Source organism: Bos indicus x Bos taurus, chromosome 14 (genome assembly GCF_003369695.1).
Source record: "Bos indicus x Bos taurus breed Angus x Brahman F1 hybrid chromosome 14, Bos_hybrid_MaternalHap_v2.0, whole genome shotgun sequence".
NCBI classification, from domain to species: Eukaryota; Metazoa; Chordata; class Mammalia; order Artiodactyla; family Bovidae; genus Bos; species Bos indicus x Bos taurus.
In genome coordinates, this window is record NC_040089.1 from 77375534 (window position 1) to 77401866 (window position 26333).

General features: G+C 40.1%; 1 protein-coding gene across 1 annotated transcript; it reads left to right on the forward strand.

Annotated features, from left to right (window-relative positions):
• The first annotated feature begins 10968 nt into the window (after positions 1 to 10968).
• Positions 10969 to 21449, forward strand: LOC113903984 (carbonic anhydrase 1). Its single transcript, XM_027560637.1, has 7 exons — positions 10969 to 11106; positions 11592 to 11789; positions 13264 to 13382; positions 16144 to 16239; positions 16961 to 17023; positions 19757 to 19912; positions 20757 to 21449. Exons 1-7 carry the CDS (start codon positions 11070 to 11072, stop codon positions 20871 to 20873), a joined length of 786 nt encoding a protein of 261 aa, XP_027416438.1. The 5' UTR covers positions 10969 to 11069; the 3' UTR covers positions 20874 to 21449.
• The last annotated feature ends 4884 nt before the right edge of the window (positions 21450 to 26333 follow it).

Below are 26333 nucleotides of genomic sequence, written 5' to 3' on the forward strand. Positions count from 1 at the left end.
TGTGTTTTACTGTGCATCAGCTATGTGCCTGTATCTCTAATCCTGGTACAAAAAGAAAAACCTTCAAGAGAGTACTATCATTAAACCAGTTCAAAATAAATAATACAATGATTCAGAGAAATTGGGATAGACAAGTTTTGGTTAATGCTAACGACTGAAACAGCCGTGAAGCCGTGACAGTCTTTAGAGCCCTAGGGAGCATCGTGTTAATAGCAATGGCTTCGTCCCCATTAGGTGGCTGTGTTCACCCTCTTAAGATCAATAAGCAGAATGCCGACAATGTGCGTCCTCTGAGCACTCCGAGTCCCTCTGCACACCACTATTTCAGGTGGTGGTCTTGCCACTCTCCTTTGGTAGCCTCAGGAAGACGAGGATCAGTTAACGGTAAATTAAATGGCAGCCTCCGGCATGCAGCCGTGGGTATTTCCACTACTAAAAGGCATTTGGTTATTAGGTTTGTCTTCACTTAATCATGGACCTGACTTGAACACTCGATTCAAAATCCCCTGCAGAGCAAGCTATCACTCTGTTGTTGTTAGCATGTTGACCCAATAGATAAAAAAGCATTAAAAAAGAAAAGAATGGAAAAAGGTTTTCTTTTCTGAAGTCAGGAACTAGTAAAAGGCTCAAAGGATTTTTAAAATCTTAGAGAGATTAAAAGCTAGTAAAAAGTAAATATTTCTTTCAGTGGCTGCTCATATTTGTATTCTTCCTAAAGGTGGAAGGCATGTCAGGAAGATGACATTCCTCTTAAAAGAGTTTTGCAAAAGTGTCTAAATGTATTTGATCAGAGATGTTTTCTTTGAAGCATATCTTTCATTAGTTAGATTGTGAAGGCTGATTCATATAGGCCCCAGATGCTTCTGAAAAGGCTGCAATACCACTACTGCTGCTGCTGCTAAGTCGCTTCAGTCGTGTCCGACTCCGTGCGACCCCATAGACGGCAGCCCACCGGCTCCCCCATCACTGGAATTCTCCAGGCAAGAACACTGGAGTGGGTTGCCATTTCCTTCTCCAATGCACGAAAGGGAAAAGTGAAAGTGAAGTCGCTCAGTCGTGTCTGACTCTTCGGGACCCCATGGACTGCAGCCCACCAGCCTCCTCCATCCATGGGATTTTCCAGGCAAGAGTACTGGAGTGGGGTGCCATTGCCTTCTCCTACAATACCATTAATACAATACCACTAATGCAACGCCCCTGAAAGAGCTTGAAGTTTGTTAGCAGTCCAAACTGGCTCGGGTCATCTCCCAAAAGTAAGGGACTCGATGAGACACGCATGTGCATTTTCACTCACGTGTCCGTGACTCCAAAGCCAGTGATCTGCAGCCTGTATGTTACAAACCACAGGGTCAAGAGAGGACGTATTCAGTCGCAAACTTGTTTTAGAAATCTAGCCTTTGATAAAAATGGTTTGAGAGCTAACAGAAGTATTTGGGAAGTCAGGAAAAAATGTTTTTAACTCTTCAAATAACTTTTTGGTAGATGGACCCCAACAAAGTTTGCATGAAAGATGTTACAAGGCAGTTGATGTGACTGACTTCCACCCCCTTGATATTTAAGTTTGAGAACTTATCTCCTTTTGTGTTTACATGTGGGATTTAGTTTAATCTGTGGCAAGCTGATTTCTGTTACACAACTGTTTGAATTTCAGGCCACATGCAATCACTTGAATTATTTTACTTAATTTCATGTATTTATCTTATGTATTTACCTGAGAGTTAAAAATCAAACTTTTTTGAGGCTGAAGTTAATCATTTACATTTGTGCCGTATTTTAAGGTTTGTAAAGCATTATACATACTATTTTCTTTTTAGATGAAAAATATTGTTTAACTATGTCATCTGCTATAGAGGAGTTCATTAATTCTCTAAACATTATAGGAGATAAGACATAAATATTATTTTGTCTGTTTTGAAAATAAATACAAGGATAACACACTTAACCTGCTCAAGTTACCCATTCATCTAGTAGAAGAGGCTCAACAATTAGCTTTAAAGTGCATAAGCCTATATTTTCAGTGTTTTCAGTATATATCTTTCCAATCAGTGATTTTTAACATGTATGACAATCAACTAGACATATTTAAAATGTAATGTTTTCAAAAGCAAGAAATTGTAAGAAACCAGAGCCTCTATGCTGTGGATTAAAGTCACTTTGGTTAACTTGGTTATTAGAAAAATATTCATTAGTGAATTTTAAAACTGCCTTCAGAAATAAAAATAAAATGTTCCAATGCAGAAAATATCAAGTTAAAAGTTTTTCTTTAAGAGTTAGGGATTTATGAAATTTGTATGTCAAAACTTCAAACCACATTTCAAGAGTTAAGTTTTGACACTTACAAGGTATCTAAAAATTTGACACTTATAAAGACCAACATTCTCACTCTCCCAGCAGTGACTGACAGACACACACGGGTCCCTTCGTTCCTCCATTAATAGAACTGAAAAGGGAAAGCTCTGTTTTCTGAGTTCCGAATATGAACATGAGTTTACCTCCAGCAAAGCTCATTCACACCTGAGTTCAGACCAGTGCATTTGGGTGGGCGTAGTTCCTGATGATGGAGAAGGCAGTGGCCCCCACTCCAGTTCTCTTGCCTGGAGAATCCCATGGATGGAGGCGCTTGGTGGGCTGCAGTCCATGGGGTCGATAGAGGTCGGACACAACTGATCGACTTCACTTTCACTTTTCCCTTTCATGAATTGGAGAAGGAAATGGCAACCCACTCCAGTGTTCTTGCCTGGAGAATCCCAGTGATGGGGGAGCCTGGTGGGCTGCCGTCTATGGGGTCGCAAAGAGTCGGACACGACTGAAGCGACTTAGCAGTAGCAGCAGCAGTTCCCGATGAAGGTTCTATTCTTCCAAGTCTTTATAAAAATACAATAATTAAAGTTCAAAATGACCACTTAATAGTTCTCTCTAAACTGTTTATTGAACACCACAATTTACCATGCATGTTATAATTAAAGTTAACATAGTGAAATAAAAAAACAATAAAATAGCCCATTGTTATCAAGGTGTCACTATAGAGATGGTTATAGGTATCAAGCAAGTAAACAAATAAATTTCAGAATGGAAAAGAATGAATAATTTCAAGATGCAACAAAGATAATGAAAGACCTAAGATGGAAGGAAGTAATAGAGTGACTGAGAGCTGGGCAATATGTTCAGTTTGGAGGTCAGGAAACCTGTCTCTGAGAAGGTGATATCTGAGCCTGTGGAAAGACCTGGACACAGAGAAATCCAGACAGAGGGAAGAGCAAGTGCAAAGCCCTAAAATGGGAACCCCGTGGTGGGGGTGGACACAGACCTCCTTGGAAAGGATGAAGCTGGTAAAACAGCTGGTTACAAGGCGAGAGAAAGACCAGTTTGGAAGAAATAATCCAGCCATTTAAATTGATTCAGCAGAATTTCCAATTGTCTTACTGCAGAAATGTCCGAGCTAATATTACCATTTTCCATGTCCCACTTCACTAGAATTAAGCTTTCTCTTGTCACCCTAAACAATATCAATTCTGGAGAAGCAGGGACATTAAGAAGCGATGTGAGAGTTATGCCAATTTAATAAACATGACACTTGATTTTCACTATGTATATTTCTTAATTTTAGGGAAAATATGGGTCCCAGGAAATCCACGCATCCTATGGAATACTAAGATTATAGAACTGCTACTGTCTTTTGGAATTTCTTTTCAGTGGCATTTACAGATTTCTACCATAATGAGACATCATTTTTTCACATTCTTAGTTCCTTCTCTACCAAAGAACTATTTTTAATTATAAATTTAAACTTGGAACTCATCATAATTTACTTGCCCTCATAATAGTTCATGTTCTCAATTTTAAAATATGAAAGTAGGAATCAGAGGAAAATGTTCATTTAAGAGACTAGGAGAAAAAAACTCAGATAAGAAACACTAAGACTTTAAAATGTAGAGTCGCCTAACTATGGTTTTCAAATGTTGTGAAACACTGAGAAAATGTCTCTACATTTTAGGGCCCTAAAATTATCTTCGGTAAAGTTAATTGATGCTACTCAATAAATAAATGTCATCAGCTATTCAGTTCAGTTCAGTTCAGTTCAGTTGCTCAGTCATGTCTGACTCTTTGCGACCCCATGAATTGCAGCACGCCAGGCCTCCCTGTCCATCACCAACTCCTGGAGTTCACTCAGACTCACGTCCATGGAGTCAGTGATGCCATCCAGCCATCTCATCCTCTGTCGTCCCCTTCTCCTCCTGCCCCCAATCCCTCCCAGCATCAGAGTCTTTTCCAATGAGTCAACTCTTCGCATGAGGTGGCCGAAGTACTAGAGTTTCAGCTTTAGCATCATTCCCTCCAAAGAAATCCCAGGGCTGATCTCCTTCAGAATGGACTGATTGGATCTCCTTGCAGTCCAAGGGACTCTCAAGAGTCTTCTCCAACACCACAGTTCAAAAGCATCAATTCTTCGGCACTCAGAAAGTTTAAAGCAAAACTTCTATGGACAGCCTGTTAAAGACAGTCATGTGATAAAATAGGGAAGAGGATGCGCTTTGGGGTTTTAGATTCAAATCCTGCCTTGTCCACTGGAATATCCTGAGCCTCAGTCATTCCTTTTTAAAAGTGGAGTGAGACTAACCTAACCCCAAGTCTTCTGTGAGAACTGAATTAGATCATCGTTTTTAATCTTATTCAGTGACCCATAGTTTTTTTCTAGTCTATTGCAATACTCCTAACCGTGTGCATCGTAACTAGCTGGCCTTAATCACAGTAAATCTTTTGTGTCAGATGCTCAGTCATGTCTGACTCTTTGCACCCCATGGACTGTAGCCCACCAGGCTCCTAGGTCCATGGAATTTTCCAGTCAAGAATCCTGGAGTGGGGAGCCATTTCCTCCTCCAGGGAATCTTCCCAATCCAGAGATCACATCCATGTCTTTATGCGCCCTGAATTGGCAGGCAGATTCTTTACCACTAGCACCACTTAGTTCGGTTCGGTTTAGTTCAGTTCAGTTCATTTCAGTCGCTCAGTCGTGTTCGACTCTTTGTGACCTCATGAACCTCAGCACGTCAGGCCTCCCTGTCCGTCACCAACTCCCGGAGTCCACCCAAACTCATGTCCACTGAGTCAGTGATGCCATCCAGCCGTCTTAGGAAGCACATAAATCTTTTAGCCTCTTTATAGTTCTTTTTGTTTGTGTGTTTGCTGCAAGAATTTTATTTACTGCAAAGGATGGTCAAGAGATAAAATTAGGGCATATGGTTTAAGAGTAAAGATAATATCAACATTTTAGCTGTAAGTTTTTTTTCAGTAAATATTTGACTTTTAAAATTCCATTTTAGAAGGTTAAGAAAGCAATCTTTCTTCCCTCTCCCCCAGCCCATTAATACACTTTCATCAAATTTGAAAATTAAACCAATGTAATTGTTAAAATTAAACATTCTGCACAGCATTCTTTCAACATTTAAAATTTTTTATTTCAAATACTACAATATTTTATTCCTATTTTCTCCATTTTCTGACATATAGCTTGATACTTCTAAATGTTATCAATTAACCAGTACTCTATCAAAATTGACTTATGTAGTTTTACAGTACTTTTAAAATATATATATGTTTTTCCATCAGCTTACCTGCTCCTGCTTCAGTTCCAAGTACCTATGGATTTCTTTGGAATATTCTAACAGGGCTTGGGAAACCTTCTACATATGTGCTTGCATCCTTGATGGTTTTTAAGGAATAAACTGTTTAAATCAGAAGAGCAGAGTTCAGTGTAGACTAAACTCTTCGGTATGCAGAAGCAGTCCAAAGATTATAGGCTCAGAAAAATGTCCTGTGAGGATGTTACAGGTGAAAGTGGAAGGAACACAAAGGGGACATTTGGATTTAGTGCCGATATTAAGCTGAAAGGTGACGTTTGTAAGCAGAAAAAGTGGTGAAAGTAAATGAGAGGCGTGTCAGGATGTAAACCACAGATGCTCTTTAAATTGTACATCTTTCTCTGTATAGCTTTCTGCTCGTGGTCGTAAACAAGCACACCCAAGCTACATAATCGAATAAAGGGTCATAATGGTTAGGATTCAAGCCAATTTTGTGCCTGAACTTTAAACAAATTACCATTCCTATATGAATGTTAAACGTTCATGTGATGAATTGTCATGTAATCATGAAATAAAAAGGGACTTATCTCTTCTCAAATAGGTTGATTAATACAGTAGTTCAACTTAAAGTTACTTTTAACAAAGTATCAGTCAGCAGGCGTCTTAACTAGACACAACTTAGCAACTGAACAAAGAAATAAGAGCAATAACTGACAAAGCGTAGCCTATTTCTATCCCTCTATGTGCTTCTGGGCAACCTGAGACTCTAAATCTAAAATAAAGTAACCTAAGGGTCAATACCTTAAGAGTTCCAAAAAATAGCAAGAAGAGATAAGAAAGCCGCCTTCAGCGATCAATGAAAAGAAATAGAGGAAAACAACAGAATGGGAAAGACTAGAGATCTCTTCAAGAAAATCAGAGATACCAAAGGAACATTTCATGCAAAGATGGGCTCAATAAAGGACAGAAATTGTAGGGACCTAACAGAAGCAGAAGATATTAAGAAGAGGTGGCAAGAATACACAGAAGAACTGTACAAAAAAGATCTTCATGACCCAGATAATCACGATGGTGTGATCACTCACCTAGAGCCAGATATCCTGGAATGTGAAGTCAAGTGGGCTTTAGAAAGCATCACTACGAACAAAGCTAGTGGAGGTGATAGAATTCCAGTTGAGCTATTCCAAATCCTGAAAGATGATGCTGTGAAAGTGCTGCACTCAATATGCCAGCAAATTTGGAAAACTCAGCAGTGGCCACAAGACTGGAAAAAGTCAGTTTTCATTCCAATCCCAAAGAAAGGCAATGCCAAAGAATGCTCAAACTACCGCACAATCACACTCATCTCACATGCTAGTAAAGTAATGCTCAAAATTCTCCAAGCCAGGCTTCAGCAATATGTGAATCGTGAACTTCCTGATGTTCAAGCTGATTTTAGAAAAGGCAGAGGAACCAGAGATCAAATTGCCAACATCTGCTGGATCATGGAAAAAGCAAGAGAGTTCCAGAAAAACATCTATTTCTGCTTTATTGACTATGCCAAAGCCTTTGACTGTGTGGATCACAATGAACTGTGGAAAATTCTTCAAGAGATGGGAATACCAAACCACCTGATCTGCCTCTTGAGAAATCTGTAGGCAGGTCAGGAAGCAACAGTTAGAACTGGACATGGAACAACAGACTGGTTCCAAATAGGAAAAAGAGTACATCAAGGCTGTATATTGTCACCCTGTTTATTTAACTTCTATGCAGAGTACATCATGAGAAACGCTGGACTGGAAGAAACATAAGTTGGAATCAAGATTGCCGGGAGAAATATCAATAACCTCAGATATGCAGATGACACCACCCTTATGGCAGAAAGTGAACAGGAACTAAAAAGCCTCTTGATGAAAGTGAAAGTGGAGAGTGAAAAGTTGGCTTAAAGTTCAACATTCAGAAAATGAAGATCATGGCATCCGGTCCCATCACTTCATGGGAAATAGATGGAGAAAGAGTGGAAACAGTGTCAGACTTTATTTTTTTGGGCACAAAATCACTGCAGATGGTGACTGCAGCCATGAAATTAAAAGACGCTTACTCCTTGGAAGGTAAGCTATGACCAACCTAGATAGCATATTCAAAAGCAGAAATATTACCTTGCCAACAAAGGTCCGTCTAGTCAAGGCTATGGTTTTTCCTGTGGTCGTGTATGGATATGAGAGTTGGACTGTGAAGAAGGCTGAGCACCAAAGAATTGATGCTTTTGAACTGTGGTGTTGGAGAAGACTCTTGAGAGTCCCTTGGACTGCAAGGAGATCCAACCAGTCCATCCTAAAGGAGATCAGCCCTGGGATTTCTTTGGAAGGAATGATGCTAAAGCTGAAACTCCAGTACTTTGGCCACCTCATGCGAAGAGCTGACTCACTGGAAAAGACTCTGATGCTGGGAGGGATTGGGGGCATGAGGAGAAGGGGACGACAGAGGATGAGATGGCTAGATGGCATCACTGACTCGATGGACGTGAGTCTGAGTGAACTCTGGGAGTTGGTGATGTACAGGGAGGCCTGGCATGCTGTGATTCATGGGGTCGCAAAGAGTTGGACACGACTGAGTGACTGATCTGATCTGATCTGATCTGATCTGAAGGGTCAACACTGACTATTGGTCGTCTTGAGACAGACTAGTCTGGATCCACCAAGTCAGTCCTTCTGCAAACAGAATCAAGTGAAGATTAATGGGTATTTGTTGACAGTGGAAAGTCAAGGAAGAAGACAAGCACTGGAAACAAACAGATCTAGGTTTAAACCCTCGCCTGACCCAATGTACACATCCACTTACAAGCATTTATAACCCTGCGGAGTTGTCTTCAGTTTCTTCCTGTGTGGAATACAAATGTTGATGCCTGATTGGCTTATTGTGAGAATTGATGATTTGCTGCACATAAGCTTTTAGCATAGCATTTGAGATATCCTGGACCCTCAATAAATGCTATCTTTTCAAAGTTCTCTTTACGTAATAATTCTTTCCACTTACTAAAGTGAGGAATGGAAACTCAGGTGTCTTCCCATTCTATGTCTGAACCGGTGGGCTGTCAGCACCCAAAAGGGGCAGAAAACGTGGCTCTGATAAGCCTGGCTAAGAGCTGTGACAGACCCACTTCCTTCAGAATGCCCAGGGAGCTCACAGTACGCGAATATGGAAGGAGGTATGACTCCCAGGCATGGAAAGCGTTACTATGAAGGCTTTTTTCAGGTTGCGTTTCCTCTGAGCACATTTAGAGCCTTGGGAATGCAGACCTAGCCAAGATCTGACACACATTCATTACTCTTCTTTGCCTCCTTGACAAGTCCTGTGAATCTTCTCATCACTCAACAGCTGGCAAGTCTCACCTCCGTGCAGGCTTCAGCTGGACTTAAGAGGATCATGGGCAGAGATGGGAAACGGGATCAGCCACCTCCTGGCTCGGCCAGCAGGGCCTTCAGCGGAGATGGAGGCAAAGAAAGCAACTAGATGTGGAGGCTGGAGCCTTGGCTTCTCCCTGGTTGTGGTGAACCCCTCAACTTCTCTCAGCTGCAAAATGATAACTCATTGTATAGGATTTTTATGTATGGTGTTGATGGTAAAATAATATGAAAATGCCCTATAAATCGTATGCGTGTGTGAGCACTCAGTCATGCCTCACTCTTTGGGACCCCATGGACTATAGTCCACGAGGTTCCTCTGTCCGTGGAATTTTTCCAGGCAAGAAGACTGGAGTGGGTAGCCGTTTCCTCCTCCAGGGGATCTTCCCAACACGGGGATCGAACCCTCATGACTCTTAATCTCCTGCATTAGCAGGCATGTTTGTTTGGGTTTTTTTCCCTATATAGAACTATACTAAAGAAAGGCTTCTATTTGAATATTTGATGTGTAAAAAAGTATTGCGCTGTATGTAATTTCAGTCTTAATAAAATGTTCTCCATTTATGGTGGCTCTAGGGAGAAGGAACTGGCAACCCTCTCCAGTGTTCTTGCCTGGAGAATCCCAGGGACAGAGGAGCCTGGGGGATGCTGTTTGTGGGATTGCACAGAGTTGGACAGAGCTGAAGTGACTTAGCAGCAGCAGCAGTGGTAAAGAATCCACCTGCCAATGTAGAAGATGCAAGAGACACAGGTTCAACCCCTGGGCCAGGAAGATCCCCTGGAGTTGGAAATGGCAACCCACTCCAGTATTCTTGCCTGGAAGAATTCCATACAGAGGAGCCTGGCGGGCTACAGTCCAGGGGGTTGCAAAGAGTTGGACATGACTGTGCTCACACATAAAACAAATCTCCATCTGTGAATTCCAATACTGCTCAAAAATGAGGAACTTTACTCTCATCTTGTATGTATTTGAAATGTACTGTCATCAATAATATATTGAGTTGGCCAAAAAGCTTGCGTTTTTCCCTAAGAATTTACAATATACTACAAACTGCAAACCCAATGTATTACAAATGACTCAGTTCAGTTCAGTCGCTCAGTCATGTCCAACTCTTTGTAACCCATGAATCGCAGCACTCCAGGGCTCCCTGTCATCACCAACTCCCAGAGTTCACTCAGACTCACATCCATTGAGTCAGTGATGCCATCCAGCCATCTCATCCTCTGTCGTCCCCTTCTCCTCCTGCCCCCAAACCCTCCCAATATCAGAGTCTTTTCCAATGAGTCAACTCTTCGCATGAGGTGGCCAAAGTACTGGAGTTTCAGCTTTAGCATCATTCCTTCCAAAGAAATCCCAGGGCTGATCTCCTTTGGGATGGACTGGTTGGATCTCCTTGCAGTCCAAGGGACTCTCAAGAGTCTTCTCCAACACCACAGTTCAAAAGCATCAATTTTTTGGCGCTCAGCCTTCTTCACAGTTCAACTCTCACATCCATACATGACCACAGGAAAAACCATAGCCTTGACTAGACGGATCTTTGTTGACAAGGTAATATTTCTGCTTACAAATGATTAGTGGTTCTCTTATCTGATTTTAAATTAACATCATGATATTGGTTCTGATCTGCCTGTAAATATGCAAATTATTCTCCTGACTCAATTCCTGTTGCTAGTATTGCTTGAGTGTCCAGCAAGGGTAAAAGCTGGGAATCTCAAATGCACAGTCCTTTTTAACTGGAAATTCAAAGCATCATGTGTGATAACTCAGCCATATCTTCTACTAACATGAGAATGACAGGGCTTGGTTTTGCAGAAGCTAAGATTTTGATATTTCTCTTTAACAATATAAGAGAATAAAGCAATTGGAATTGACCTTACCTTTGTGAGCTTTTATAAACGATACCTTTTTTTTTAACATGCATATACTTCCTGATAGATAAAGATGATGAAATAGTGGGCTGAGTGACTAACACACATGCACAAAGGCAGAGACTTTCTATAAAAACCCTGCGAACTGCGGTTTCAGTTGTCTATCGCACACTCAGTTACAGTCAGTTATTCCAGGTATTGTCTTTGTTTTCAGGAAAAGAAAACTAAGTAGAAGATCATGGCAAGTCCTGACTGGGGATATGATGGTGAAAACGGTAAGCATTCTTCTGCTCATGTAGATCAAATAACGGCTTCTTCCCTTTTCCAGGAAAAGAGATATTGAGCACTTAAAATAATGGTAAAGTCATAGATTAATGGTTTGAAGTGCCTTTGACTTACACCAGATTTGCATACGTTGTCAACAGTCGTCCTTAGGGCCCATGATGTCTACAAAATGTATTCTGCCTCTTTTCTCCTCTCTGCCTCTCAACCTCTCTCCCTCCCTATGTATGGACAGGTCTATTGCTAACAGCAAAATATGTACAGTCTGATCCCATAGACTATGAGACTTCTGTCGACAAAGACACTACTTGCCAGTGTGGCACAGAAAAGGGGCATTCTCACACCTGGGATTTCCATTAAGCTAACCGGAATACCATTTGAGATACCTGGATAAATCCTAATCTAGTAAAACTATATTCCTAAAACTTGGACTCAAGCATTAGATCAGTTTTGATTGTAATCATGTTCGTCCTGGTAGGTCCTGAACACTGGGGCAAGCTGTACCCCATCGCAAATGGAAATAACCAATCTCCTATCGACATCAAAACCAGTGAAACCAAGCGTGATCCCTCTCTGAAACCCCTCAGTGTCTCCTACAATCCAGCCACAGCCAAAGAAATCGTCAACGTGGGACATTCCTTTCATGTAAACTTTGAGGACAGTGATAATAGATCAGGTGAGCCAAAAGGTCCTTCTAATTTGTGTCTTTGACTTTACTGGGGAAATGTAAACAGTAGGGCTTTCAGAAACATGAACACCCATATGCAGTGGGTGCACACGGGTAGCATTGATGCCATCTACTGAGGTGTCTTGAAGTTTAAAAATATTTCCAAGTGTTAAAGGTGATTCTGGCGACTCCCAGCTCAGTCTTTTTTCAGCCCTTCTCCTTCTCAGTGACTCTATTCCATCTTTTCTGGTTTCCAATATCTTTATGCTAACTTTACACCCTCTGAATAAACAGTACTTTTTCACAAAATTCTGGAATCATCATGAATAGAAAATCTGAAAAGGCAAATATTTTCTAATTGAGATGAGGTTGGAGGAGTGCATTAGGGAAGAAATACAGATCCCGATGAGTATATTTATTTTTTGTGGCCAGGAAAATGGCTCCATAACAATGAATTGCTTCAGTTCAGTTGAGTTCAGTCGCTCAGTCATGTCCGACTCTTTGCAACCCCATGAATCATAGCATGCCAGGCCTCCCTGTCCATCACCAGCTCGTGAAGTGCTTGGGTACCAGTACCAAAAAAAAAAAACACAAAAAAACTGGTCTTGGGTGTATCTTGCATGGAATCATTCTGTGCATAAGTATTTTTGTCTAGCTTCCCCTCTCCCTATTAAATCATAGTATCTGAATTATCTTCATCTCCCAGAATCTAACATACTTCCTCGCTCACAGGAAAAATCTCAAAACTGTTTACTGAATAATTTACTAAATGACAATTTCATAAATCAGCTCTACTGTCAAAAGGCAAAGTTAGTCATAGCACTTTCCTTCAAGGTTCTGAGCCTAAGTTTTAGACATCTTGGTGCTACGTCCTTTGTTAATATTGGATTAGGTCTGGTACTACGTGTGTTTTATTACTCATATGGTTGGACAGACTCTCTAAAGCAAAATGATCCTTCAGTGTTAGAATTTTAAAAGTGACTCTACCATCCTGCTGGAACTTTCTTTTGGTCCCTGGCTAGGATTCTGAGTAAAGCTGTCAGAATACCCTCTTGTATCTTGATCAGTTACAAGATACATGCAGAGTGATTTGTTACTAAAAATAAATTGCTAGATATCTTAATGCATACTGTCCATTACTGTCTGTTGAAAGAATGAATGAACTTATAAACTAAAGCAGAATCAAGGAAAGAGCTCTAATCCTAGAATTCACTCATCTTCCAATATGTTTTCCTGAAAACAGGAAAAGATAAAATTATAGCCCATGTGCTGAGAACCATGTAACTCACGCACCATCTGAAGGTGCTCCGCACCTCTGAAGCCCATCATTGTGGACACGGGGAAAAACCAACAAGACGGAAACTTTAGACTACTGTTTATTTTCATTTCTACTCGCCCCAATTTAATGTTAATTTGTATTAAATGCAAAGACAAGCTGGAGCTCATGACTGTAACACTAATAGCAGTTTCCTTTTTCTTCTAGTGCTGAAAGGGGGTCCTCTATCTGAAAGCTACAGGCTGCGGCAGTTCCATTTTCACTGGGGCATCACAGATGACTGTGGCTCTGAGCACTTAGTGGATGGAGCCAAATTTTCTGCAGAGGTAATGTAGCGTAGTACGTGAGGGAGAGCTACACAGAGCCCTCCCAGAAGTAGCACCCTTATACCATGTGGATGTGTGTTAGTCGCTCAGCCATGTCCAACGCTTTGTGACCCCATGGACTGTAGCCCGCCAGGCTCCTCTGTCCATGGGATTCTCCAGGCAAGACTACTGGGGTGGGTAGCCTATCCCTTCTCTAAGGGATCTTCCCCACCCAGGGATCAAACCAGGGTCTCTTGCATTGCAGGCAGATTCTTTGCCTGTCTGAACCATCAGGGAAGCCCCCCTTATCACTTAAGACACAATTTCAATGGCCCAAAGGAATGAGCATTCTGAGGCCTGTAAAGAATTCCCTTGCTCATTTAAACTTAAACAGTGACACACTGCATTTGGCAATAGAGAAGAATTTTTCACATGAGGGAGGCAGGTGAATTTGCAGTCAAACTCCTGGGCCTCAGAATCTGCTTTCATTTCAGAGTGTCTCAGAAACTGCTGCCTGACATCAGACTATCCTCAAGGGGAGTTGCTGCTGTCCTTTTAAAGCTCTGAGCCCAGGGGGAACACACCATCATTCTCTTCTCATTTAAAGGTTCGAGTGTGCACACACCCACAGCAGAGGTGTAGCCAGGCCGAGGCACTCCATTAGGATTTGACTAAGAGGGCCAGTTTAACCTCAGGAGTCATCACAACGAGTAGCATACTCTAGATGAGGGTTTGGGGCTCCCTGGCAGCAGGCCACTACCCTCTGGCCTCTTGACTTGCCTCCACATGGAAGTCTGTGATTCAGTTCAAGACATTCTGCCTGTATATCCACAGTAAAATCAAGAAAATGTGCATCAAACTCTCAACAGAGGGTATGGAGACTGAAAACAAAAAACTTTTGTTCTTTGTATGCATGACTATTCAATAAGTTTGTACCAGCACAGACTGGTTGGCTTTTTTGTTTTACTCTTGTAGAATGAATCTGTAATACACATAGTTTTGCAACAATCTTTTTTGTTTTTTTTTCATTTACCAATGATCATGATCATTTTTCCAAGTCAGTAGGAATTCCTAAAGTCTGTACGGTATTTCCATGTATGCATATGTTAGAATTTATTAACTAACTCCTACATAGGAACAATTGCAATGCCTTTCACATTTCATTCTGCTGTTGTTTTTTGTTCTTTACAAAAAAAATGGGCAATAAATACATTTGTACAAATATCTTACACACCAGTGAAAGCAATTGTGTAGGGCATTTTTGTAAGGAGGATTCTTAGGTACAGAGTATGTGTAGTATTCATTTTGATAGAAGACTTGGGAATAGTATACAACTAAAACTTACTTTATGTTACACTAGAAAGCCAGGCTAGGTACTTTCAATGGTGCAGAAATCTATTACATGTTTTGTTTTTTTCCTATTTATTTTTCATAAAATTGAAAGTGGACTGAAATCAAATGGGCGGAAAGTCTAAATTAGTAATAGTATTACGTCTGGGGGAGGATATTTGGTTGTATCTAAGAAATCTGGCAGTGGGTGATGGACAGGGAGGCCTGGCCTGCTGCGGTTCATGGGGTCACAAACAGTAGGACAGAACTGAGCGACTGAACTGAACTGAACTGAAGAAATCTGAATCAATGAATCTCTTATCTAATTTGAGAAAAGTGAAGTTAATCCAGGCTGGAGGTGACAGGAACTCAGTCACTAAGTTCAGCGTATGAGAGAGGGTAGGAGGGAGGGTGGGAGGGAGACCAGGAGAGGGGAGTGGTGTGGAGAAAGACAGAGCAAAGACAGAGAGGAGATGTGTGGGTGGCGGGGAGCAGACTGCTTTGGTTTAGAGTCATCCAAGCGACCCGGTGATCACTTGACATTAGGTGGTCAGAAAAAGACTTTTTCAGGAGTAGCATTTGAGTTCAGCCATAATTCAAGTCAAAATCCTGCCATTTTGACTTGACTTCCCAGAGGAAAATCAGCAGTTATGCAAAGCCTTAAAGCTGTGGACTAAGTGCAAAAGTCACATCCACGCGCTGCGTGGAAGGATGGATGCCAATCAGTGGAGAAGAGTAAGAATGAATAACTGCAGTTTTCGGTTGAGCAGTTAGATGGAAGGTGATGCCTTTTCCTAAAGCGGGAAAATGAAACGGATCTGGAAAAGAGGAAGTCAAGAGTGCTAGTTTAGCTGTGTTAAGTTTGAGATGCATATCAGGCATCCATGTGGAGATATCAAGAAAGCATCAGGAGACGTGCACACGCACTTGGATATACAGGTCTAGAGTTTCACAGAAATGTAGGCAGGGGATGTTGGTTTGAAAGGTGTCTGGATACGATCAGGAGAACCTGCCCTTGGCCACCACTCCAGACATCTCAGGAGCCCCTTCTCACAAAGTTACCAGGTACCTCAAGTTAGAAAATTATTTCAGTTTTTGTCTCCAAACTAGTTAGCCAGAAATACTTGATCTTCTCACACCTTACAGAGAGGTGTCTGTCTTTTGTTGTTTTGTTTTAAGAAGTAATATTGAATAGTTATGATATTGTGGGAAAAAGAAGTTCTACTTACTGGTTCCAGGATTTGCAACGTGCCCACTCTCTTCAACTCTATTTTCTTAAGAAAACCCTTCTTAAGAGTACAAACATAGCCCTTCCCATGCCCTGGATAAAGCGTCACACAAGTTTTCTCTACCCAAGCCAAGATGTATCTGTATATATCAACATGTTAAGGTCTAACCTGCTTTTTCCCTTCACCATGGTATGAATAACTGGTCCATCATGCTGTGATTTTAGCTTCATTTAGTTCACTGGAATTCTGCCAAGTACCCCAGCTTCGCTGATGCTGCCTCGCAGGCTGATGGTTTGGCGTTGATTGGCGTTTTGGTGAAGGTGAGTCGTAGAGCGTCTCGGAGCTCTGCTAAAATTATTCCTTACCAATCAGACCGCAAACTAGGGTGAAATACAGCAGAGAGATGTTTGCGTCTCTCTTTTTTTGAAATGTGCCCGTTTACTAGTGACTGCACAGGTGAGCAAGCAGGTCTCTGGTATATGTTTGTTCCGCTGGACTTTCCCCTCTTGAAGAGAGAAATACATTTCAGGCAGAGATGAAATGGGAGGGTGTTGATGGTGGCACTAATTTTTTTATTTTTCAGCTCATCTTCCACTTTTCTTCTAAACTTTCTACATCACGGAGTCAGGAGTTTATCAATTTAATTTTCATCAGAAAAAAATATGAAGAGGACTTTTGTCCCGTAAAGAAAGTTGAACTGATATTTAATATGGAAGATTCAAATCTTCTGTAGGGGAGTCCCTGAAAAGTCCTATAGGGAAATTACTATTAAATTCAGGATATTTGGGTGACTAACTTTTGGAATTATAGTAATTCTAGTGAATCTTTATTGAACACTTGTAACATACCATTCATTTTACTGACTAGAATTAATAGAACAGACCAAAGAGGTTTGCTTTTGTATTTTAGTTGTGCTAAATTCCTGTATTTTGACTTGCATATCTTTTCTTCAGTTACTGGTTTTAATTTTTTTAAAAGTAACTAAATAGGATTTTACTTGGTAACCATTTTTATCTCACACTTTATTTTTTTAATCTCCAGGTGGGTCAGGCCAACCCAAACCTTCAGAAAGTACTTGATGCCCTAAAAGCAGTTAAAAATAAGGTAAATAGACTCATTAAGTTAGTTTAAATCAGAGAACAAGAATCTACAGAACCTCAGAAATCATTTAATTGCATATTTGATGTGAGGAGTAGGAAGACCTGAGCAAAACCATCAATCCGAAAATCAAGGTGCTGCTTACACGTTCCTGGTTTCTGAGGTCTCTGAGCAGTGATTTATTTGGGTTTCGCTTTTCATGGTTACCGCTTATCTATTTCAGCAAGATGAAGCCTGTAGAAGAATAGTTTTCATAGCCTTTTCATACATCATAACTATGATGCCCACTGTCAGCTTAGAAAAAGATGGGTTGTTCTGATATAATTGACCTTAGCTTCACCATTTTGATAATAAAGAGTTAAATCTTGTCAGAGATTTGCCATTGTCATTCACAGTTTGTAGAACTATCATACCTTTATATAAAATAAATCTAGTTCATGTTGAGTCCAAAAAAATTACACTTTTATAAAGTGAGAAAGTTTACAGGTAAATAAGCACTCAATTCAAGAATGTAAAAGATGATAAATGAAAAGAAAGTAGAAGGAAATGATTAATTAAGATGAAGTAAAACATTAATAAAATAAGAAAGAAAATGAACAAATACAGGTAAAATTTTTTCAATAAAGTGAAAAACTAATTCTTTGGGGAAAAAACAACCAAAAAAGACACTTTTGGCATGTTTAATGATGGGGGGAAAATAGAAATACAACAAATTATTACAAATAAGGAAATGGGTCATAACTCAAGATGCATTAGAAGGTTTTAAAAGAGAAAAGTTTGTACAGTGGACCCTAGAGCAACATGGGTTTGAACGGCACAGGTCCAGTGACCTGTGGATTATTTTTCTGATAAATGCTTGCTCCAGCACCACACAATGGTCCCTTAAATGAACCTGCTGATGCACAGCCACGATTACGAGGGACGACCATAAACTTATGTGCGGATTTCTAACTGCTCAAGAGGTCAGCACCCCAACCCCTACATTGCTCAAGGGTCAGCAGTACCACACTACATGAGCAAATTTGAAAATTTAGATCACATAGATGAATGTCTAGGAAAATGTAGAGAAACTGACTCAAAATATGTTGAAAGTCTAAATAGACCAATAATATAAAAAGAAGTCGAAAAGAATAGTTTAAAAAAAAATGTACCTAGTAAAAGAAACCCTAGGCCCAGACCACTTTATGGGGAAATGTTACACAACTTTTAATAAACAATCGTACCACTTTGAACTAAACTGCCTAGATTAGGGGACCAAAAAAACCTAATTCAAGGAATTAATTTAATTTAATGAAACCTAATACACAAACTGGGTAAGAACACCACAAAAAGGATATCATAGGCCAATCTTACTTAGCAGTGTAGCTAAAAGGAATATTAAAATAGATTACAGAAAATCGTATTCAACAGTATGTTAAAAGAGCCATGCTTTCAAACTAGTAGAATTTACCCAAAGCATGCAAAGATGATTCAGTATTAAACTACCTCTCAATATAATTCATTACGTTAGCAAATTTCACTTGTTAGATGCTTGAAAAATGTTTGATTAAAATTCAATGTCCATTCCTGAAGAGTAAAAGAAAGAAAGAAAAATATTCCTCTAAAATTTAAACTGAACTTAAGAAAGAATATCAACTAGAAATTTGAAACAAGCATCAAACTTCATAGTGAAATATTTGAAGCATTTTCATTTCAATCAAGAATAAGACCAGGGTGTCAATTGTGACCACCACAAATGAACATTCCAATTATTGTCCATTCAATGTAGTTAAATAAGGAAAGAAATGAGCACATATTAGGATAAATATTAGAAAAACAGAGACAAAGCTATCATCAAGTGTGCTGCTAAGTCACTTCAGTCGTGTCCGACTCTGTGCGACCCCACAGACAGCAGCCCACCAGGCTCCCCCATCCCTGGGATTCTCCAGGCAAGAACACTGGAGTGGGTTGCCATTTCCTTCTCCAATGCATGAAAGTGAAAAGTGAAAGTGAAGTCCCTCAGTCGTGTCCGACTCTTAGCGACCCCATGGACTGCAGCCTACCAGGCTTCTCCATCCATGGGATTTTCCAGGCAAGAGTACTGGAGTGGGGTGCCATTGCCTTAAGTGTAGAGGATATGATCATTGACATCCACCTGGAAAACTACAAAATCAACATAATTAATACACAAGTTCTAATCAAGTTGACTACATAAAATATTAACATATGAATATCAATTTATTTGTATATACCAATATGACCAATCAGTAAAGAAACAAGAATAAAGAATATAGATGATAAACAAATGTTTAACCTCTGCTTATACTTAGCCAAATGAAGGAGGAAGAAGATCAGTCACAATTCTATTGTAGTGTATTTTCAGTCATCTGTTACTTTTTCTGTTTGTATCTACAAACATGTTGTTGTTTAGTCACTAAGTGGTATCCAATTCTTTGTGACCCCATGGACTGTAGCTCACCAGGCTCCTCCATCCATGGGATTCTTCAGCAAAAATACTGGAGTGGGTGCCATGTCCCTCTCCAGGGGATCTTCCCCACCCAGGGATCAAACCTGTGTCTCCTGCATTAATGGGCAGCTGAGCCACCACAAACATACCAGTCATGCAATACTATATAGTAGAAAAACTGATTAAATTCTTTGCTAAGACCTATCTACCAAATAATATGTATGTCATATGTGCAATGATGTAAATATTTTACATCAGGGCATAATGATACATTGCTTATCTTTTTCTTTCAGAACAAGAAAGCTCCATTCACAAATTTCGACCCCTCTGTCCTCCTGCCTCCATCCCTGGATTACTGGGCCTACTCTGGTTCACTGACTCACCCTCCTCTTCACGAGAGTGTCACCTGGATCATCTTTAAAGAGACCATCAGTGTGAGCTCGGAACAGGTAGAATGTCAGAGGGGCATGTGTGGGAATTGGAAATGCAAAGCAGGAATATCAGTTCAATTCATACTGAGGGAAATTATTATTTCCATTCAATTTTGGAGAGTTCCCTTTTCCTTTCAACTGAAAAGATTTATTAGTGACATCAGGTCTATTTAATAGTCAAAAAGTAGAGTGTATTTATAAGCACTTTTTTTTCTTTATGTAGAGATTCAGAATTCCTGCTCTTCTTTTCACCTTAATAAGGAAAAGTCCAACCTCTTCGGGGAACTGTGACTCTCCAGTGGCATACCTTGATCGTTGACGTTGGTTATTCATTCTTTTGTAAAGCTTAAGCTCTTCAATATTCTGTAAAATATCTCATTAATCATTGTTTATAATTATGATAAAAACTGCCATTGATTGAGCAGCTCTTTTCATCAGGTGCCTTACGTACATTCTGTCAGTCAAGTCTCACAGCAAACCTGCAGCGTGACCTGTTGGTATTTAGCTACATGCCAAACGCCATTCTAAGAACCTTATCTGTGTTGAGCCATTTAGCCTTCACCAAAACACAGTGAAATAGTACCATTTGGAAACGTAGGCGCCAAGCAGGGAAGTCTCTTACCCAAGTGTGAGAAAGCTGGAATGCTAATCCAGTCAGTCATTGATAATTTAAGCCAAATGCTTGGTGCAAAGACATGTGGAAGAACTGTTGGCTTCCTCCCTTTCCATCAGTGAAACCATTGCAGTCTTCAACCTGATTTTCTAAATAACACTGCATCAATCATATTAGAAGAAAAAAAAAAAGTGTTCTCTGTGACATCAATAGCTTTTCCTTCTCTAAACATGTTATCCTTCCCTCAAGCTGGTGCAGTTCCGCAGTCTGCTGGCAAATGCTGAAGGCGATAGAGAAGTCCACATCAAGCAGAACAACCGACCACCCCAGCCTCTGAACGGCAGGACAGTGAAAGCTTCATTCTGAAGGGCCCAAGAGAAAGCTCATCTTCCCTCAAGAAGCACAGCTCTGCTTCTGACATAATCCTAGAAAACAAGCTTTAAAAACACGTTTATTTCAATACTAGCAAGACAGCCTGCTTGCGAATTTACTCTGCAGAATGCAAAATCTTTTTCTTCTTTCTGTTGAGCTCAAATAGTAATCTGGAAGTTCACTAAACTTGAGCTTAAATTCAAATCTATTGCATTGACTTCCTTATCATTGCAATTAAGGCATACTTGATTTCTTAATGACTTTTATCCCTTCCCATTTTATTCCATTTAATTGGACCAAAAATCATTTTATCCCTTTCTTCTTGCATATTACGTACTATACTTTTAAATGGTATTAGGTTTCTACTCTATTTACATTCGAGAATCTTAAATGCTTTCATTTGCAACATTATTCTGATGCAATATCAGGTCTATTACTCAAATACAATGACCTAAGAGCAGCTTGAGATGAAATGTTAAGAATTCATTTGCTTACTCTTGAAGACAAATATGCAGCTACGATGGCAACTGGATTTTATATTATGATGAAATAAATGGCCCAACATTGCTACCGTTTGCGTGCTCTATTATAAAAACCATGTATCTCCTATAAGAACTGACACTTCTGGTTATTCCTCCACCTGTTAGCAAGGCCAGTGGGGCTGTTCCATCATTATAACTAGTTAGCCTACATGAAGAATCTGTACGTCAAATTTGGAAGAAAAATCACCTGTGACTTATTTTTAAAAATAATGAAGGAATCACTTGACTTAGAATCATATAGAAACATCACATAATCTTTTAGTCTGGTGTGTATTTAACCTGAAGTCAGTTCTTTCTGAAGCCATATCTACACTCAGAATTCTACAAATCTTGTGTCCAGTGTTTAGTTTTGTGATTTACTTATTTCGCTTCTTTGAGAAATCATAATGGTGATCAAAACCCACATCCATTCCCATGTTCCAGTCTTGTCTAATGTCACAGAATCAGTCAAAACTTCTCATGTAATCATGGTTAAAAAGACAGACAAACCAGATTCTTTACTGCTCTGAGGGCAATAAAGTTCCTAGGAGACATCTTTGTACCTCAAAATCCTAGGAGACATCTTTGGAAATTTTTATTTGGAGCCCAGAATTTAAGTGAATCTTTATTAAAAAATGGCAGGGCCAAGGAGCACTTCATTTATCTCAGCCCCCATAAGCATTCTAAAGAATTAAATACTTTCTTTGCAAACCTACTCTGACTGTGTGTTTTAATATATATTTGCCAGATATTGAGAAGGCCTGAAACAGGCTTGATAAAATTTTCGGCTTAAGTTATCAAAGGTCAACATGAGGGCCAAAGAAAGAGGAGTATGATTTTAAGAAATACCTTTGCAAAGAGGCTCAGCACCTATAACGTTTGAAAGTATTTTCTGAAAATAAACTGAACAATTTAAAAATAAATCTCATGGCAAGGATAAGAAAAGGACCTGACTTGATGACCCATATTTCTTTTTTAAGAAAGTTAAAAATGGATTCCAGGATTTAAATACGTCTGTAAGTCTTAGTATGGAAAGGGCAAAGAAGTGACAGAAGATATATGATGGTCATCAAACTTTATCCCTTAGCTAAATGCCAGTTGGAAAGCATGGTTCCTGGTTACTTGCTTCTGCCAGAATTTCCCATATTTGGCAGGGCTCGCGAGGTGCATTATGGGAGCTGTCCGCGTTTCTCTGAAGTAGCCGATAAAAGCAGCTGCTGAGAGGAGGCATGTGGACAAGACATCGGATCACCTAAGCATGCAGCTCGAATGTTTGACTCACGTTCCTGTTTTGTGCCCTCTCCCTTTGTTGCCAACTTAGGTGGAGGATTTGAACGTCCTGCAAGGATTCTCTGTCTCTTCCCCGATGTTTGGCAGCTGACTTTCTTTATGCCAAATCTGCTGGGCTTCTACCCATCCAGAATAACACTGCCAGCTGATGGGCTCAGCAATAGGTTCAAGAGTAGAAAGCTGCTTCTACTCCCTGGTGTCTTTTGTCTTAGGACCACCCTTTTCATAAATATCACGCTGAGCTTTCATGAAACCCTTTAGTTATTCTGTGAGTCCAGGTACCTCCAGCTATTTTCTAAGTTATTCATTTCGATAAGCTTCAGCAAAATAACTCTGAAAGCATTAAATTCATCAAAGAGAATTAGGGCAAAGGAAGCGAAGGGGGGAAATGTTGAAAGATTTAATTTCCTGACATAACTCAAAAGAGAAAATTGTCCTTTCTTGTAATTCTGGTTGTTCTATATTAGTGGTTCTTCACCCTTTGGCGATCATGGATTCCTATAAATACGTGAGTAAAGCTATGAAACTTCTCCCTACCTCCCCACAAAATGAAAAGAATTCTACATATGTGAAATCTGACATAGATTTCTAGAGTATTTAGGGACTCATTCCCTTCTTTGGTTCCTCATAACAAAGTCAATCCTGGTCCCCAGGACGAGAGCCTGACTCTAAACTATAAAAAAATAACTGAGTTACCACGGACTCCAGGTCTCTATCTCTCTTCTTAACATTTATTTTTGCTTTTGTGCCTCATTTTTTATAACAGGTCTTTAGAGATAGAATACCAGTATATTTCCAGTATAGCTCATGAAATATCCCCTTGCTGTCTTTCTATTTTCAAAATATTATTTTGAGTTGGTATGAGGTCCCATTGTAAAAGAGATGAAAAATTAAAAAAAAAAAAAGATAATCCAAACCTCTATGAATTTGTTCATTTATTTGTGGGCAGACTAACCAAGAATTATAACGAGAATAAAAAGGCTTAGAAGGAAAAAATCTTTTGAGGAAGAGATCATCAGATAATAATGGGTTCAAATCACTCTGAAAGTCATCGACACTCTTTGTACCTAAGACCAGGAAAGCATAAGGAAATACTTACATTCTGAACATTATCTTCATGATTATCTATAAATACCAAATACTTCAGGCAGTTCAGTCCAGTTCAGTCACTCAGTCGTGTCCAACTCTTTGCGACCCCATGAATCACAGCAAGCCAGGCCTCCCTGTCCATCACCAACTCCCAGGGTTCACTCAGACTCACGTCCATAGAGTCAGTGATGCCATCTAGCCATCTCATCCTCTGTCGTCCCCTTCTCCTCCTGCCCCCAATCCCTCCCAGCATCAGAGTCTTTTCCAATGAGTCAACTCTTCGCATGAGGTGGCCAAAGTACTGGAGTTTCAGCTTTAGCATCATTCCCTCCAAAGAAATCCCAGGGCTGATCTCCTTCAGAATGGACTGGCTGGATCTCCTTGCAGTCCAAGGGACTCTCAAGAGTCTTCTCCAACACCACAGTTCAAAAGCATCAATTCTTCGGTGCTCAGCTTTCTTCACAGTCCAACTCTCACATCCATACATGACCACAGGAAAAACCATGGCCTTGACGAGACGGACCTTTGTTGGCAAAGTAATATCTCTGCTTTTGAATATGCTATCTAAGTTGGTCATAACTTTCCTTCCAAGGAGTAAGCATCTTTTAATTTCATGGCTGCAGTCACCATCTGCAGTGATTTTGGGGCCCAAAAAAATAAAGTCTGACACTGTTTCCACTGTTTCCCCATCTATTTCCCATGAAGTGATGGGACCAGATGCCATGATCTTTGTTTTCTGAATGTTGAGCTTTAAGCCAACTTTTTCACTCTCCATTTTCACTTTCATCAAGAGGCTTTTTAGTTCCTCTTCACTTTCTGCCATAAGGGTGGTGTCATCTGCATATCTGAGGTTATTGGTATTTCTCCCGGCAATCTTGATTCCAGCTTGTGCTTCTTCCAGCCCAGCATTTCTCATGATGTACTCTGCATATAAGTTAAATAAGCAGGGTGACAATATACAGCCTTGACATACTCCTTTTCCTATTTGGAACCAGTCTGTTGTTCCATGTCCAGTTCTAACTGTTGCTTCCTGACCAGCATATAGGTTTCTCAAGAGGCAGGTCAAGTGCTGTGGTATTCCTAGCTCTTTCAGAATTTTCCACAGTTGATTGTGATCCACACAGTCAAAGGCTTTGGCATAGTCAATAAAGCAGAAATAGATGTTTTTCTGGAACTCTCTTGCCTTTTTGATGATCCAGTGGATGTTGACAATTTGATCTCTGGTTCCTCTGCCTTTTCTAAAACCAGATTGAACATCTGGAATTTCATGGTTCACGTATTGCTGAAGCCTGGCTTGGAGAATTTTGAGCATTACTTGACTAGCATATGAGATGAGTGCAATTGTGCAGCAGTTTGAGCATTCTTTGGCATTGCGTTTTATTTGGGATTGGAATGAAAACTGACCTTTTCCAGTCCTGTGGCCATTGCTGAGTTTTCCAAATTTGCTGGCATTTTGAGTGCAGCACTTTCACAGCACCATCTTTCAGGATTTGGAATAGCTCAACTGGACTGCCATCACCTCCACTAGCTCTGTTCATAGTGATGCTTTCTAAGGCCAATTTGTCTTCACATTCCAGGATGTCTGGCTCTAGGTGAGTGATCACACCATCGTGATTATCTGGGTCATGAAGATCTTTTTTTGTGTGGTTTTTCTGTGTATTCTTGCCACCTCTTCTTAATATCTTCTGCTTCTGTTAGGTCCATACCATTTCTGTCCTTTATCGAGCCCTTCTTTGCATGAAATGCTCCCTTGGTATCTCTAATTTTCTTGAAGAGATCTCTAGTCTATCCCATTCTGTTGTTTTCCTCTATTTCTTTGCATTAACTGCTGAGAAAGGCTTTCTTATCTCTTCTTGCTATTCTTTGGAACTCTGCATTCAGATGTTTATATCTTTCCTTTTCTCCTTTGCTTTTCGTTTCTCTTATTTTCACAGCTATTTGTAAGGCCTCCCCAGACAGCCATTTTGCTTTTTTGCATTTCTTTTCCATGGGGATGGTCTTGATCCCTGTCTCCTGTACAATGTCACGAACCTCATTCCAGAGTTCATCAGGCACTCTATCAGATCTAGGCCTTTAAATCTATTTCTCACTTCCACTGTATAATCATAAGGGATTTGATTTAGGTCATACCTGAATGGTCTAGTGGTTTTCCCTACTTTCTTCAATTCAAGTCTGAATTTGGCAATAAGGAGTTCATGATCTGAGCCACAGTCAGCTCCTGGTCTTGTTTTTGCTGACTGTATAGAGCTTCTCCATCTTTGGCTGCAAAGAATATAATCACTCTGATTTTGGTGTTGACCATCTGGTGATGTCCATGTATAGAGTCTTCTCTTGTGTTGTTGGAAGAGGGTGTTTGTTATGACCAGTGCATTTTCTTGGCAAAACTCTATTAGTCTTTGCCCTGCTTCATTCCGTATTCCAAGGCCAAATTTGCCTGTTACTCCAGGTGTTTCTTGACTTCCTACTTTTGCATTCCAGTCCCCTATAATGAAAAGACATCTTTTTGGGGTATTAGTTTTAAAAGGTCTTGTAGGTCTTCATAGAACCGTTCAAG